We start from the raw sequence: 14,619 nt of genomic DNA, 5'->3' as shown, positions 1-14,619 counted from the left end.
GGAGAGTGCAGAGTGTGCTGCTTCTCCCCTATGCACAGTAACATGAAGATTAAATGACCAAATATGGACCTCTGCTAAAACAGAAGCTGGAGGCATCTAGGCCGTGATTCCAATAGAAATGCATATGGGTGTATACGTCTAAAACATGACACCCTTAAATTTGTTGGAAGTCCAGTGTATTCCAGTGCAATGCTATTTGTTTCCAAGCTTGGTGGGAGGTTCTTTGAGAGAAAAAAGTTGTGGCTCAGCCCAAGCCACAAGAGTATGTAAGAAAGAGCTTTTTGGAGCTGAATTCAGTTGGTCTCTGGAGGCAACTCAGGGTTTTATCTCTCTTACGCTTGTAAAGCAGTAAACCTTCTTACATCAGACTTTGCTTGACTAGACTACTTTGTTGCAAGTGTTTTGAGATTTCAGCAAATACTTTTTAGAGTGTTTTTTACTAAATGTTGGCAAGACTCCAGATTTTTCCTGAGCCGATACACTGTTCTTGGCCTTTGACTTCAAATTTAGTCTTAGATTCCAAATGTCACAGCAAACAGCTTGTTATTTGATACCTTGTTCAGAGAGCGTACAGTTTGCATCTTCATTGTTCAGTCTTTTGAGGTAGTGGCAGAAAATGTATTGTTTGCCTAATTAAATAGGAAAGCTCACAAGTTACTGTACTAACTGCAGTAATGGTCTGAGTATTCAAATTTATGACGTGTTGTTTGTTCATCAGTTAGTTAACGCTTTGAGTGTGTTCCATACGCATATGGACAGCTGCTGAATATGTTTTAAGAAAATAGACTGGGGCAGGGACAAAGAATGCATGATAAGTTCTCATTGTGAAAAGGCCTGTATGTTGTATTGAATGTGAAACCAGCCAGCCCCTAATTTTCCTTTTTGTTTGTTTCTTAGACCTGCCAAGCACTTAACTGAAGCCATCACTTGAAAGACTGTGCCAATGCGATCTGGAGGTGTGCAGAGAGCCTGCCCACTACTGTGTGCTTTCCTGGAACCAAATCCTCCAAAACTGTGTATGACAGCCCGGTCTTCTTCAACAGAGGGAACAGTGGAAAATTCCAACATTGAACTCGGTGCTAGACGTCACTTTTCAGATGGAAGACTCTGCAAGAGTCAGCAAGTGGGAAGCTACGAAGCTGCTCAAAATTATGAAAAGACTAGATTACAAACCGTAAATCTTTCAGGAGGAATTCATTCCACCCCCTGTCAACGGCAGGTCTCCTGTCCCTCTCACAGTGTTCAGCCATTTACACACAATGGCTTGCCAGTTGGTGATAACACAAACCTTACAGACGATCAAATCCAGGAGAGGATTGAACAAATGGTTGCATGTTTTAGTACTGAGAACAATAACATGGGCACGGTCTCCACACCCCAATCAAGACTCCAAGACTCCATCATGCCAAAGTCCAGCGGTGTTGCCCATCATTCTGCAACCTATGCCACCAACAGGGATAGTTTTGAGAGGCAAAGACTCAGCTATTCTGTGACTGAGCAATCTACTACTTCACTTGGACAAGCCTTTGAAGAGGACTGTTCAAAGGGCAGCAAATCAAGTGCTGGGTTAACTCAGAAGTCTAGAGAAATGGATGATTGTGCTACACCTGCATCAAAGAAGCATTCAACAGGTATGCGAGCCTCTGCTGAAGGAAACTCAAAACATGCACCAAAAGCTAAACCCATAAAGAAGAGTGCATTGGTAGATTTCAAATTGTCAGTATAAGCACTTGTCAAAAACACATCTATGCCTGCAAATGGTGAGGGCAAACCTGTTTGTTCAGCTGACTGTGAAGATAAACAGTTGTCGGTAGCAGTGAATAAAGTTTCTATAGAAAATGGCATCATAAGTACTTACTGAATGGCATATCCACTCTTCCTTACTCATAAACTGCACTGACGGATCTGATGTCTGGGCAATGTAGACATGATTGCAGAGGTGGATAACTTTCTTGATGTCAACTGCAACAATATTGGGATGGGAATATTGAAAACATTCATCTCTTTCATCCACAGAAATTATGGGGAAAGTTGCTGCCACTTGCACAAAGAACGAAGATGAGAGTCCAGTGGTTCTCACCACAGTGCCTGGAATGACCTTGGATGAATGGACTGAGAAGCAACCCAGTTCATCACTTAACAAGAATTTGGCTGTCAGACACATGCCGGAGAGGGAGAAAGGATATGCAGGCCTAAAACCAGAGGAGGCAATAGGGGTCACTGATGCTGAAAATCCAGATGCAAATGCAAAAAAAGAGAAAAGCATTGAATATGAGCATTTCAATGCTACTTCTATTGATATGATTGCACATTCTGAGAAAAATTTAGCAATTGATGAAATTCAGATTAGTGAGGTAGTCTCAGTTCCTATAACTGCAAGTGAATGGTTGAGGAACCCCAGTAGTCATGAAGGTGCAAGAAAGGATTTGGCTTCTGTGCATTCACAAACTGTTGTAAGCACAGCACATCCTGACACCAAAGTCAAAGAACAGGCATCTCTATCTGTTAGTGAGTGTAAGGAAGCACTCCTTATGAACGTTGTAAAAGATCCGCAATATGAAGACATTTCAGATGATGAAGACATATCTCAGCTGGCCACAGAACTCACACCGTGTTATGAAGATATAAGTGAAGATGAAAATTCACAGATTGAAGATTTGGCTTTAGAGGGTCCTTCACTTGTCCAAGAACCTGAAACAAACAATAAGCAGTTACCATTTCAGTCATTTCAAGTCATTTCAGATGAGCGACTGATACCAAATAAGCATGTTTCACCAGAGACAGAAACACTTGATGTAGCAGAACGTTGCTCTGCGCTTGACCATAAGTCAGTGAGACATCTGGGAGGACAAACAAACCACTCTGTCTCTCATAGTCCTTCCTCTCTTTTGAAAGATGAATATGAAAGTGATGATCACATGGATGATGAATGTGTAGTCATTCCTATAAGCGTGTCTGACATTAGATTTGAACCAGAAGATGAAGACCAGGACAGCCCGGAAAAGGATGCGTCACACGATGCATCTTTGTCTCCAGTTTCACGATCATCTAGCACAAGTCCAATACCAGCTTCTGCTTCTTCTCAGGAGGTGGAGGTGTTTGACACATATGACTCCTTTTGTCGAGAAAAAGCTGTACCTTTACAAAATACTTTTCAGGTGACATCAGGTTGCAGTACACCTGAACATGAACTAGACTATGAGGGAGAACCCAATACACTACAGAGCAGGAGAGAGCTTTACAGTGATTCTGAAGACAGTTGTGAAACTGAAGACAGTTGTGATTATTCATCTGGATCAGGACACAACATTATGACTGGTTCTAAAGAGTATTTGAAGATGAGGTCAGCATCTCTGTGCTCAGAAAAGGATAATTCTGTCACTGAAAAAGTGGTTGAAAAGGATCAAATTAGGGACCTCTGTGAAAGATTGAGACCAATAATTGCAGCACATTCTGCCTCTAAACAGAATAAACTTAATACCAATGGACAAAAGATTTCAAAAAACAATGGAATAGCACTTGATTCTGACACAGAAAGTGGCCAAAAATGCAAAATGAAGGCAAAAAGTAAAAGATTATCCCCTTCAGGCTCAGACAACAGTGGAGATGCTGGATGTAGTCAACAAAAGAGACAAGCACCTGAAACTGTGGACAGTCCATGTGGAACCGTCAAAGAAAAGTTTCAAAGAAACAGACTGCAACCTGCGGACACACCACCACCACCACAGCACCAGTCTAAACTTACCAATACACAGTCTAAAGAAGTGATGCAGGATGCATGCTTAGAAAGTGATATAATCTTTGTCTCTGACACAGAGGATGAAAATGACCCAATCAGAAACCAGGAAGATATTGAAAAGAGTGGACAGCTGGTTGAAGCTAAATGTGACTCTGAGTATGTTCAACATAACAGACAAAAGATTTCAGAAAAAGAAAGTGATATAATCATTCTCTCTGACACAGAGGATGAAAATGACCAAAATGAAAAAGAGGAAGAGAATGAAAAGAGTGGACAGCTGGTTGAAGCTAAATGTGGCTCTGAGCATGTTCAACACAAGACTAACAGACAGAAGAGGAAAGAAGAAGAAAGAAGAAATGTAAAGGGAATATGCTCATCAGGATCACAGGACAGTGGTGATGCCTTACCTGCTCCAAAAAACATTCACTCAACTGAAACTGTGGACCGTCTTAGTGGAACTGCCACTAAGAGGCTTAAAAATCCCAGGGTGTCATCTGACGACCAGCTCCAGTGTGTGGGCCTGGAGGTGGACTCTGCTTCAGGTCCAAATCCTGTGGTTCCTCGCCCTCTTTTTCACACGTCCTCTCATCCTAAAGAAATTGTAAAAGATACTGAAGTCCCCATGCGGGTTAATGATGAAACCCAGGCTCCAGAGTCCCTCACAGGAACTGGGAGAAATACTGATTCCCGTGACAAGAATATACCTCATTTGCACAGTGATAAAAAAAGATTGAAGTTAAAACCAGAATTTGCAAATGATAGATTTAATTTTACAAAGGATAGCTTTGCAAAATCTCGCCTGGTTTCAAGACAACTTTCATTACCCAGCAATGGAGCTCCTTCCACCTCCAACTGTAGCTTATCCTCTACAAGTGGACGAAGTTCTGAAACCATTTCAAGACAGCATTCATTACCCAGCAATGGAGCTCCTTCCACCTCCAACTGTAGCTTATCCTCTACAAGTGGACGAAGTTCTGAAACCATTTCAAGACAGCATTCATTACCCAACCATGGAGCCCCTTCCACGTCCAAGTGTAGCTTGTCCTCTACAAGTGGACAATTTTCTGAAGCCAGACAAAGCTCTGCTTGTTCTAATGGCTTGTCTCAGTCTGGAAGAGCCCCCACCTCCTGTGGTCAGTGCATATCCATCCCAAGGCATTGGTCATCACCCAAACCACCGCTGCCTCGCTCTTATAACCACCTCTCAACATTGGATCGTTCTTGCACTCCACCAAAAAGGCCATCATTCTCTGCAACCAGGGAAAAAGTGACCAACGACTGGCGCAACCCCATTTTGCTAACCAGGAGAGACAGAAAAAATAGCCTGGGGATGGAGAGGGGCTTGAGAACCACAAATTATGATTCCAGGAGTGAAACTAGATCAGGACCTAGAACCATGAGTGACGATTCAGGGAGTGAAGTTAGACCGGAACCTAGAACCACAAATAATTCATGGAATGGAGCTAGACAAGGACCTAGAACCACAAATAATTCATGGAATGGAGCTAGACCAGGACCTAGAACCACAAATAATTCACAGAATGAAGCTAGACCAGGACCTAGTTGCCGTCACAGAGCACCCCGACAGAGGCACGAGTCTACAACCCCCCTGATGAAAAGGGCCAAGATTGATGCCATAGAGTTGACCAAGGCCACACATCGGGACGTCTCAGGGAAACAAAGTGTGTTCTTTTGAATTATCTAAGATGTATTTTTATCTTAATAAATTCATAGGATAGTCACATCAGAAGTTATTTTTAATGTATCGAATCTATATCTATCTGCATCTGTATCTGAATGAATGTTCCTTACCCTCATTCTTACCATAGGAAGCTCTGTGGGTGATCATTACAAGTGGTCAGAGAAGCCAACCACGAGTAAGCCAAGTAAAGGTGATGCTTACCATTCCCATTTAATCACAATTTTTTTTTTTTTTTTACAGCCAATTGATACACTTTGTTTCAACAGATATGATTTCTGGGATATAGGTGTAATTGTTTTGTCTCTTACATTATATTTGTTCTCTGACATTGTAGGTTTTGGCAGGTAGGGGAAGAAGTGTATAACCCCTTGAAGACCCCGTCTGTGACAAAAGGTGCCGGTGTTTCACTCCTGCAGGGACCAGTGACTGGCTCAGTGTTGTAGTTCATTCTGGCTTTGATTTTCCAAAGCTTTTGTCTATAGTAAAATGACCTTTGTACCTATATTATAAGTCACTCTTCTGTCTTTTAATTGTAACCGTTTGCATATAGTTATACTTGCATATATCAGTTATATCACTGTCTTTGAGTGTTCTGGTCTCAACTGGAAACAAATTTTCTTCACCAGCTACCTCGAAATGTATGAAAATTCACAATGAAGCTGTGTCATTTTCTGTTCTGCGTACTGTCTAAACTTTATTTTTTCATTTTATATTTATTGTGTGTGTGTGTGTGTGTATATACCATTCTTTCCTGTTGACTGTTTTTGTACTTTGAAAATTCTGATTACACTATTTTCTACAGGCAATGTCATACATGTTTTTAAAATGTTAATGTTGGATTACATAAAACATCTTCAGTGGATCCATTGCTGTTCAGCTCATGTGGATTTCTGTTTTACCACTAGAGGGAGACACTGCAATATGTTATAGGTTGCATTTATCTTCATTTTAACTATATACACCTGTCCTCTGAATAAGCAGTAGTGGCATTATACTTTCACTCTCATTGTGGTTATATGTTAAATTGGCACCTTGAAAGTTTTGGTTCAGTCATATCCTCATACATTACAGCAGCAGATAGCAGTCTGGTTTTGAACAGAAGAGCCTTAAAACGTCTGTCAATATTTAGTCAATCCATCTGTCGTCTTTCTTATATCTTAGATCAAAAAATCTTAAGGACTTTTGTGTAATAGCTGTAATATGATGAAGACATTTATAAGAAGATGCTGAAATCACATCCATCTTTGTAAAGTCTTGGTGGCTACTACAGGCAACCTGATGTGTTATTTCAGTAGAAAAACGAAGAAGAAAAACATATTGACACTTAATTATGAGATAACTAGTGCATATGTGCTATTTTTTTTAGAGTTTCCTGTTTTGGAAATTACTATAACAGGTAAGTGGTCTGGCCATTTGTGTATTATGTTTTTGTAGACGTATGAAACTGACAGAAGTGAAGGACTCAGAGAAAAAAGTTCACAATTACAAAGCCGTGTGCTACTTCAGCACCACGGACAGCACCATGGATTTATCAGTACACACCAATTAGGCTACTTGTATTTCAGAGCTGTGGTCAGGGCCACGCTGTAGATTCTAACTGTCACAAACCAGATAAATGATCAGTGGATGGAGTATGTAAGAAATAGCAATAGTAGTTGCTAGATATTTCTCTGGTATGTGTGTAGCCCTCTCACAACAGGCAGAGCTGGGCCCTGATCTGTTCCTGCAGGAGCCTCGAAGGAGATTTACCAATAGCAAAGCATGTTAGAGTGCTGTTCATACTCAGGAGTGGAATTACATCCAGTAATTATTTGTTTTAACTATCGTAATTGTATATGTACTGTTGGGTGGTTTAATCTTCAGCATTGCATCATGGTCTATAAGAATGTCATATGTTTGTAGTGCAGCTGTCCTGCAAGAACCACACATCTCCAAAAAAGTCAGAAAAACAGCCTGTTTTGAGCTTTGTGGTGATGCATTTTCCATCTGATACAAGAGTTTAGCCTAAAGGGACAGTTCACCCCCAAAATCAAAAATACGTTTTGCCCTTACCTGTAGAGCTATTTATCCATTTAGATCATGAGATGATTATAAGAACTACATGGCACTCGGCTTGTGGTGCTCAACAAAACGTATTTGAAGAGCTTGTGTGCAATGTCTCTTTCCAGAAGTCATGACTTGGTTGCTCAAAATAATCAACAGACCTTGTTGTGAGCAGTTTCATGTAGGAACTACTTTTCTTTCTACAGTAGTACTGGGAGATTTTGCCACAGAAAGAAAGTAGTTCCTCCATGAAACTGCTCACAACAAGGTCTCAAGGATTATTTTGAGTAACAGGGTCATGATTTTTGGAGAGAAACACTGTTTTTAAAATTTTCAAAAGCATTTTTGATGCTTTGAACACCACAAGTTGAATGCCATTTAGTCCCGTTATATTAGACGGAAGTCATACATCTCTATGGCTGATATCTCCAAAACTCTGCAACTCTCTCTCTCTCTCTCTCTCTCTCTCTCTCTCTCTCTCTCTCTCTCTCACACACACACACACACACACACACACACAAAACAACCAATAATAATAATAATAATAAATCTAGATCAGGTCAGGGGATAAATAAGTATTTTTAATTTTGGGGTGAACTGTCCCTTTAAGAATTAGGGGAATTTTCTCAACCCATGAAAGAATAATTAATCTTTCAATTTATGACAAACATTAACGTTCAAAATCACCATATCTGGAGATGCATGGTTTTCACTGGACAGGAAGGGTGGGCGAAATATTAATCTGAAAAGTAACTAGTAACTACAGCTGCCAGACAAATGTAGTGGAGTAAAAGGTACATTTGCCTCTGAAGTCAAGAGAAGAAGAAAGTTGCATAAAATCAAATATTCAAGTACTTCAAATTTGTACTTTAGTTGCTGCAGTACCTGAGTAAATGTACTTAGTTACATTCCATCACTGCTGACACATTAGGAACTGTGTGCAGAGCTGCTTGCTATTGAATTTATAGATTCTGAGCCATCATTTTAAAAAATCTGATGGAATCTTTGTTTCTTTTTTTGAGTAGGGCCTATTTTGTAAATCACTGTCTCTGACCTGCATGACAAATTCATTGGTAGGCTCAAAAAAGATTTTTGTTATAAGTTGACAGAAATATTACATTCTCATTCTCATTGGCTGAAACTGTCCAATATATCTGTCAGTTTTTATATTTTCAGGAATGAGTTAATATCTCAGAAGAGAGAACCTTTGTTCTTCTGGTCTAAAATGTGTACAGAGAAAGGAAAAAAGCTGACATAATTCTTAGAATTACACACTTAAGCAGTGACCACAGACAGTAGGCTCCACGAAAGCCTACGAAGTCTGATCTAAATTGAGTTTGTCAGGTGAAAGTTGTCTTTGTTTTCTGTCAGGGTCATCATGTGTGTTTTTAGTGTTTGTTGTTGTAATACTCATTTTGGCCACCAGAGGCTGAAGTGCACCACTACTTTGTTTTCAATTTGACTACTTCCATGTGAGTTTTTATCTCACACACGATATATATAGAAAAAGTATCCTTTTTTTTTATAAACTGCTAAAACATTTTTTTCCACCTGTTTTCATAGATGAAAAAAGAAAACTAGAAGGATGACCCTGACAAAACATTCTTTCACCTGTTCTCATGCCATTAACACAGGAGAGAAAACAATTTAGAAAACTGATAATATAATACAATATAATCACCATTCTAATTGTATAACAATATATAAAATATAATAGTTCCAATCTAATGATCTAATTGTTAATAATTAAGCTGAGTTCAAACCTTTCACCACACAGTTTTTCATTATATATATTATGTATTATTATATATTTACTTACTGCTGCAGGACTAAACTGTACATGATGACATAGCACATTATGATGTGTATTTAGGCAGCAAGCGCATTTATTGATGAAGTGAGACTAACCTGAGTTAGTCAGTCAGTCGCAGGCCAGTGATGACTTCTTGTTCATCATTATAAAACACAATCAAATTTGGTCCTCTGTGTCAGTGCAGTATAGAAGCTAATTTCTGCCAGTAAAAGAGAAAAATATCCTGATGGTAAATCATAGTTAGAAGATAAAACATAATAATTATGAGATAAAAGTTTAAATTATAGAATAACTATAACATAAAAATGATCAAAATTATAAATAAAAAGTTTAAATTGAGATTTAAAAGTCACAATAATGAAATGAAATGTCATAATGAGATAAAACCTCTTAATTATGAGATAAAAAGTAATACTCATGAGATTAAAAATGTGAAATTATGAGATAAAAAGTCAAAATTATCAATTTAAACATCATAACTATAAAATAACTAATTTATACGATTAAAAAGTGGCAGTTACGAGTTTAAAGTCATAATTTCGATTTAACATTATCGTTTTTATTATCAAGGTTATGTTTTGAGATTTTTTTTTTTCTTTTCCTGGCGGAAATGGCCTTCTACATGTTGGACTCAACACTGAATGGAGCAGTTGATTTGAATATCCCGCCCAGCCCGGCGGCTCCTCTGAGCTCCACGGGGGCGGGGCTTCACGGCGCTCTCTCCCTGCATCTTAGTCAGTGTGTGTCGGGAAGCTTCGCTGATCTGACACGGGTCACTGAGACCGAACTATCACTGGAACAACATCCACAAGCAACTTCGGCGTTTCACGGAGCTTTTATTTACAGCTGAGAACCGACTCAGAAGTACTTTCCCCCGAGTGGAGCCTTTTATCCAGCGTTCCCTCTGTTTTTTTCCCTCGGACATGTGTCGCTTGGAGAAGTAGGAGCGGACAGCGCTGCACACCGAAGCCGGGATGAGTGGGAGCTCCGCGGTGTCCGGCGCGGCGCCCTGCCGCTTCGCGCACTACTTTGTTATTTGTGGGATAGACACAGAAACTGGACTGGAACCGGACGAATTAGCAGGTATGAGCTCTTTCTAATGTTGTGTCAGGTTGGTTTTAATACCTTCATGTGTTTCAAGTACAAAGAAACACAACAGTCCTTCAGGCGAACACGTTTTAGGAATATTGTTGACTAAAAATATCCCTCCACCGCTATGGAGCTAAAACAGGTATCCTAATCAGTGACAAGCTAGATTTATGATAAAAACCACGGAATATATTAATGCTAGCAACCTAAATAGACAAAGTCATTTAATTTGAAGTGGCACATCCACGTTATAACCTCCAAAACACCTAATTAACAGCTCACGGTTGACTAACTAATCAGTGCATGCAGCCCATGAATTTCGAATAGAGGTTAAATAGTCCCAGCAGTGTTGAGGTTTGATGTGAGCAGGTTTGTTGTCATGTGGCAGCATCTCTGCTCACTGAACTGGTGTCATTTAAAGTAAATGATGCGCTTCTCGTGTATTTACAGAGTCAAACATCACCAGTATCTTTTCTCTATGTTCTAATCTGATTTAAGCTTCCTGCGCTCTGCTGTGTTTCTCAAATTGCAACTGCCGTTCAGAACTGTACTAGAGTTTTTTACTCACAAAAAAAAGTCAGTTTGAGTTGATTTTTGGTCACATGTTCAACATACACAACTGACCCATGTTCTGCTTGTTTAAACGCAATTTTAGCTTTCACAACAAAATATAATATAAGCAATATCTGTAATTCTTGTTGTCCAGTTTGTTTTTAAGAGATGCATTTAAAATGACAGTTCACCCCACAAATTTCTCCTCCTACCTGTGGCACTATTTATCCATTCAGATTTCATTTCCATTTTTTCAGCTGCAGAGATGTAATGCAGGATTTGTACTGGTGTTGGAAATCTTACTGTAATGCTTTCAAGGTTTGCAAAGTGCTTTGAGTCTGAAAAAAGTGCTTGAACCTGCTTGAAATAGTGATTGCATTACTTTTGTTTGTTATTTAGACAAAGAAGTCAGATAGTAACTCAGCGAGGTTGTACACCAAGATCACACATTTTGAAACATGAAGTTTTCCTTTAATGTGTCACTCTTCTGTAGAATGTGATGACAAAACATAATTTTGGTTGTTTGTAGCACAATAACATCTGATTTAATGTGATGAAGAAGTTAAATAATCACTTAAAGTACATGTATATAAATATGTGTTACCAAAGCAGGAAAGGGCTGGAAAAGCTTGAAAATGTTCATTGGAAATTCTTGAAAAGTGATTTTGAAGAAGGTGTAAGACCCCTCTTAGTAGAACCAGAGAGCACTTGTCTTGTAGAGCCCAAAGCACCAACAAATAATAATTTGACAAACTCAACAGTAGGGATGTAACAGTACCAAAAACTCAAGGCACAATAATACCATGATACTAAGTCCATGATAAGATATTCATTGTGATACAAAATAATGTAATCAGTAGAAATCTGTGTTTGTACAACTGCAAAACAGAAACAGTGCAGCAGTCAGTATATTTATTATTATTTATTAAATGAAATAGAACCAATAAAACAAAATAAATAACCATGTAAAATCACAGTAGATATTGTCACAGTCAGGTTTGGCACTGGGATGCACGGCCCTACTTGGTATCAAATTCAAAATTCAGGTATTAGAATCGGTATCAGGAAGGAAAAAATGGTATTGAACCACTGATACTTTGATCACCACAAGCTGAATGCCAACAGACCAGAGGAAAAATATGTCTTGTTGATTTTGAGGTGCACTGTCCCTTTAAGGCTGCTAAAAGTGTGGTAAAATACGGCGATGCTACAAGAGAATTATTATATTAACAGGGGAGCAGAAAGCAGTCTTTCTTCACCACTCCTTTTACTATTATTGTTTCTTTTATGAGGATCAGAGTCATCCCTTCTATGGTGGCACTAGTCAGCTGTGGTGTTGCAGCATGTTTACTCTGTCTGTCACCACTTACATTCACTCACAGTGGCTCAGTTTCTGTGTTCCCATCCAATAACAGCATGTTCATTTTATCTCAGAGTGGAGTTAGGCCTACGTTTTGACAGGTTCTACCCTGTGGATGTGGTTCTAACAGCACAGAGGGTTGCATATTGTGTTGCATCACAGTCAAATTGGTAGCTTCTGTCTGTGTTCCCGAGTCTCTGGGCCAAAGTTCACAGTAACAAAGTCTGTAAGTGTGTTAAAGTGAGCTGATTGCACATTTCTGGCCTGATGTCAAGTGGACTTGACCAAGGCATTTTATATTAGTGACACATGATATTGAGTGTTTATAGTGAGACGTTGTTTGTGTGTGTGGCTCTTCTGTCAGCCTGGTGCCAGTGTGTGTGTGTGTGTGTGTTGCCCTCAGGCTGTGGCAGGTCTCTGAGGTGACACTGGTAAACTTCCATCACACTGAGGCCGTATGGTCTGCTGTCTGTCTGCTCTGCTGACACCAATCACCTCAGCATCTGCTCTGTGTGTGTGTGTGTGTGTGTGTGTGGTTTAACTATGGTTCAAGTCAGTGATTAGGTTTAACAAGGACTGCAACTATTGATTATTTTCATCATTTATTAATCTGCTTATTATTTTCTAAATTAATCAATCAGTTGTTTGGTCAATAAAATGTCAGAAAATGGTGAAACATTTTAATCAGTGTTTTCAAAAGTCCATGATGATGTCCTCAGATGTCTTGTTTTGTCCACAACCCAAACTTATTCAGTTTGTCACAGAGGAGTTAAGAAAATACAAATTATTCACATTTAAAGAGCCTAAATCAGAGAATCTGGGCATTTTTTTCTTAAAATACTCAAACCAATGAATAGATTATGAAGATTGTTGGCGATTAATTTAACAATTGATAAATTGTTGCAGCTCTACTTCAGATGTCTTCTTTTGTCCAAAACCCCAAAATATTTTCTATTGAAGAAGTCCTCATTCTGGAGAAGCAGAGAGCATTTTCTCTCACAAAATGACTAAAAATAATGAATTCATAATCAAAATGGTTAATTCAATCCACTAATTGATATATGAATGAATTAATTTAATCTTTAGGTGAAACAATCAGCTTTTTCATGACAACAAATCTGATATCTCAATGATCCAGATAACATACAGCAAATATTTAACAAATGGTGGTGTTGATGTTATTAAAAAAACCTGTTTGTTTGGTATAGACCTCAGTATAACACAATAACACAATTGTGATATTCACCCCATTTCAGTTGTTAACATATCAATTGTTAACAATAAATGGGGCTGCAGCTGATAAGAAAAGGATTAAAGTTGAATTTAATTTAAATAAAAGTCAGCATGATCACATCAGCAAACTCTTGTTTGTTGATTTGTTGTTTGTTCTCTGTATTTCTCCCCTGGTCATCTGCAAACATGTTTTCTTTCTCATGAATGTTTTTGGTGGAGCAGCATGTCTGCCGCTGAGCCCTGTTACTCAGCACAAGTGACAGTGAATATTATCTCTTTAATTGCCAATCAGTTTGCCGTTTCTTCTCCATGGACCAGATGCCACACATCTGTGTTCTCTGTCTCTCCAATCGTCAAAACTTTGTTCCGTGCTTCATAAGAGGATTTACGTTGGATATGGATATGATTTTGTTTGAGATATTAAAGATCATGTTAAACTCAACACAATGCTGTGATACTGTAGCATTTTTCCAACATTATATGTGTAAACAAGAAGTTGATACCAAATAAAAGGCACTGAATGGACACATTTATCTACAGTATTCACAGCCGAAATTAGAGAATTTTGACTTTTTTCTTAAAAATGTACTAAAACAGATTAATTGATTATCAAAATAGTTTGAGATTAATTTAGTAATCAACTCATCTTTGTAGCTCTAATGGAGTGTGATGCTCCCTTTTGTATTATCACCAATAATAGGCATAATCTAAATGATTTTTTGATTATTGACAGGATGTAATTTGTCACTCCTCATGATTCCTTATGATAGTTCTAACTGACACAATGCAGTGTCAGCAGTGTGTGTTGCACTTGAGGCCAACTGTCATGTTCAGCAGGAAAACAATGGAGCAAGATGTGAGTGTACATGTAGACAGAATATGAGTTCAGATGCTTACATGTGGGTGTTTGTCTCAAGTGAACATAAATCAAGCATTAGCAGAGCATTATGTCCCCCTTTCCCTTTATTCATGCCCAAAGCTGCCCACCCCCATCTTTTTATCATCTGCCTCAGCTTGCCTCCTCCACCCTCCTTCACTTCATCGGGGATCATTTACAATTCTGATGGGGCCTGTTGCTGTCCTCCCCC

General features: G+C 38.8%; 2 protein-coding genes across 2 annotated transcripts in view; both read left to right on the top strand.

The window, feature by feature from the left end:
* Positions 1–773: 773 nt before the first annotated feature.
* Positions 774–6,303, top strand: LOC146306504 (uncharacterized). The gene is given in 3 exon segments (XM_084711290.1): positions 774–5,421; positions 5,569–5,631; positions 5,776–6,303. Coding segments are annotated over 3 exon segments (3,501 nt in total). The 5' UTR covers positions 774–2,021; the 3' UTR covers positions 5,814–6,303.
* Positions 6,304–10,005: 3,702 nt separating this feature from the next.
* Positions 10,006–14,619, top strand: part of dennd5b (DENN/MADD domain containing 5B) — a 108,455-nt gene continuing 103,841 nt past the window's right edge. The window contains exon 1 of the mRNA XM_084710737.1: positions 10,006–10,380. Coding sequence (XP_084566863.1) covers positions 10,272–10,380 — 109 coding nt within the window. The 5' untranslated portion in view covers positions 10,006–10,271. The remainder of the gene's footprint in view (positions 10,381–14,619) is intronic.

The sequence above is a fragment of the Lutjanus erythropterus genome, chromosome 22 (genome assembly GCF_056507025.1).
Source record: "Lutjanus erythropterus isolate fLutEry1 chromosome 22, fLutEry1.hap2, whole genome shotgun sequence".
In the NCBI taxonomy this organism is placed as follows: domain Eukaryota; kingdom Metazoa; phylum Chordata; class Actinopteri; order Lutjaniformes; family Lutjanidae; genus Lutjanus; species Lutjanus erythropterus.
The sequence above is the reverse complement of the archived record's forward strand: the minus strand, read 5'-3'. Positions and strand labels throughout refer to the sequence as shown.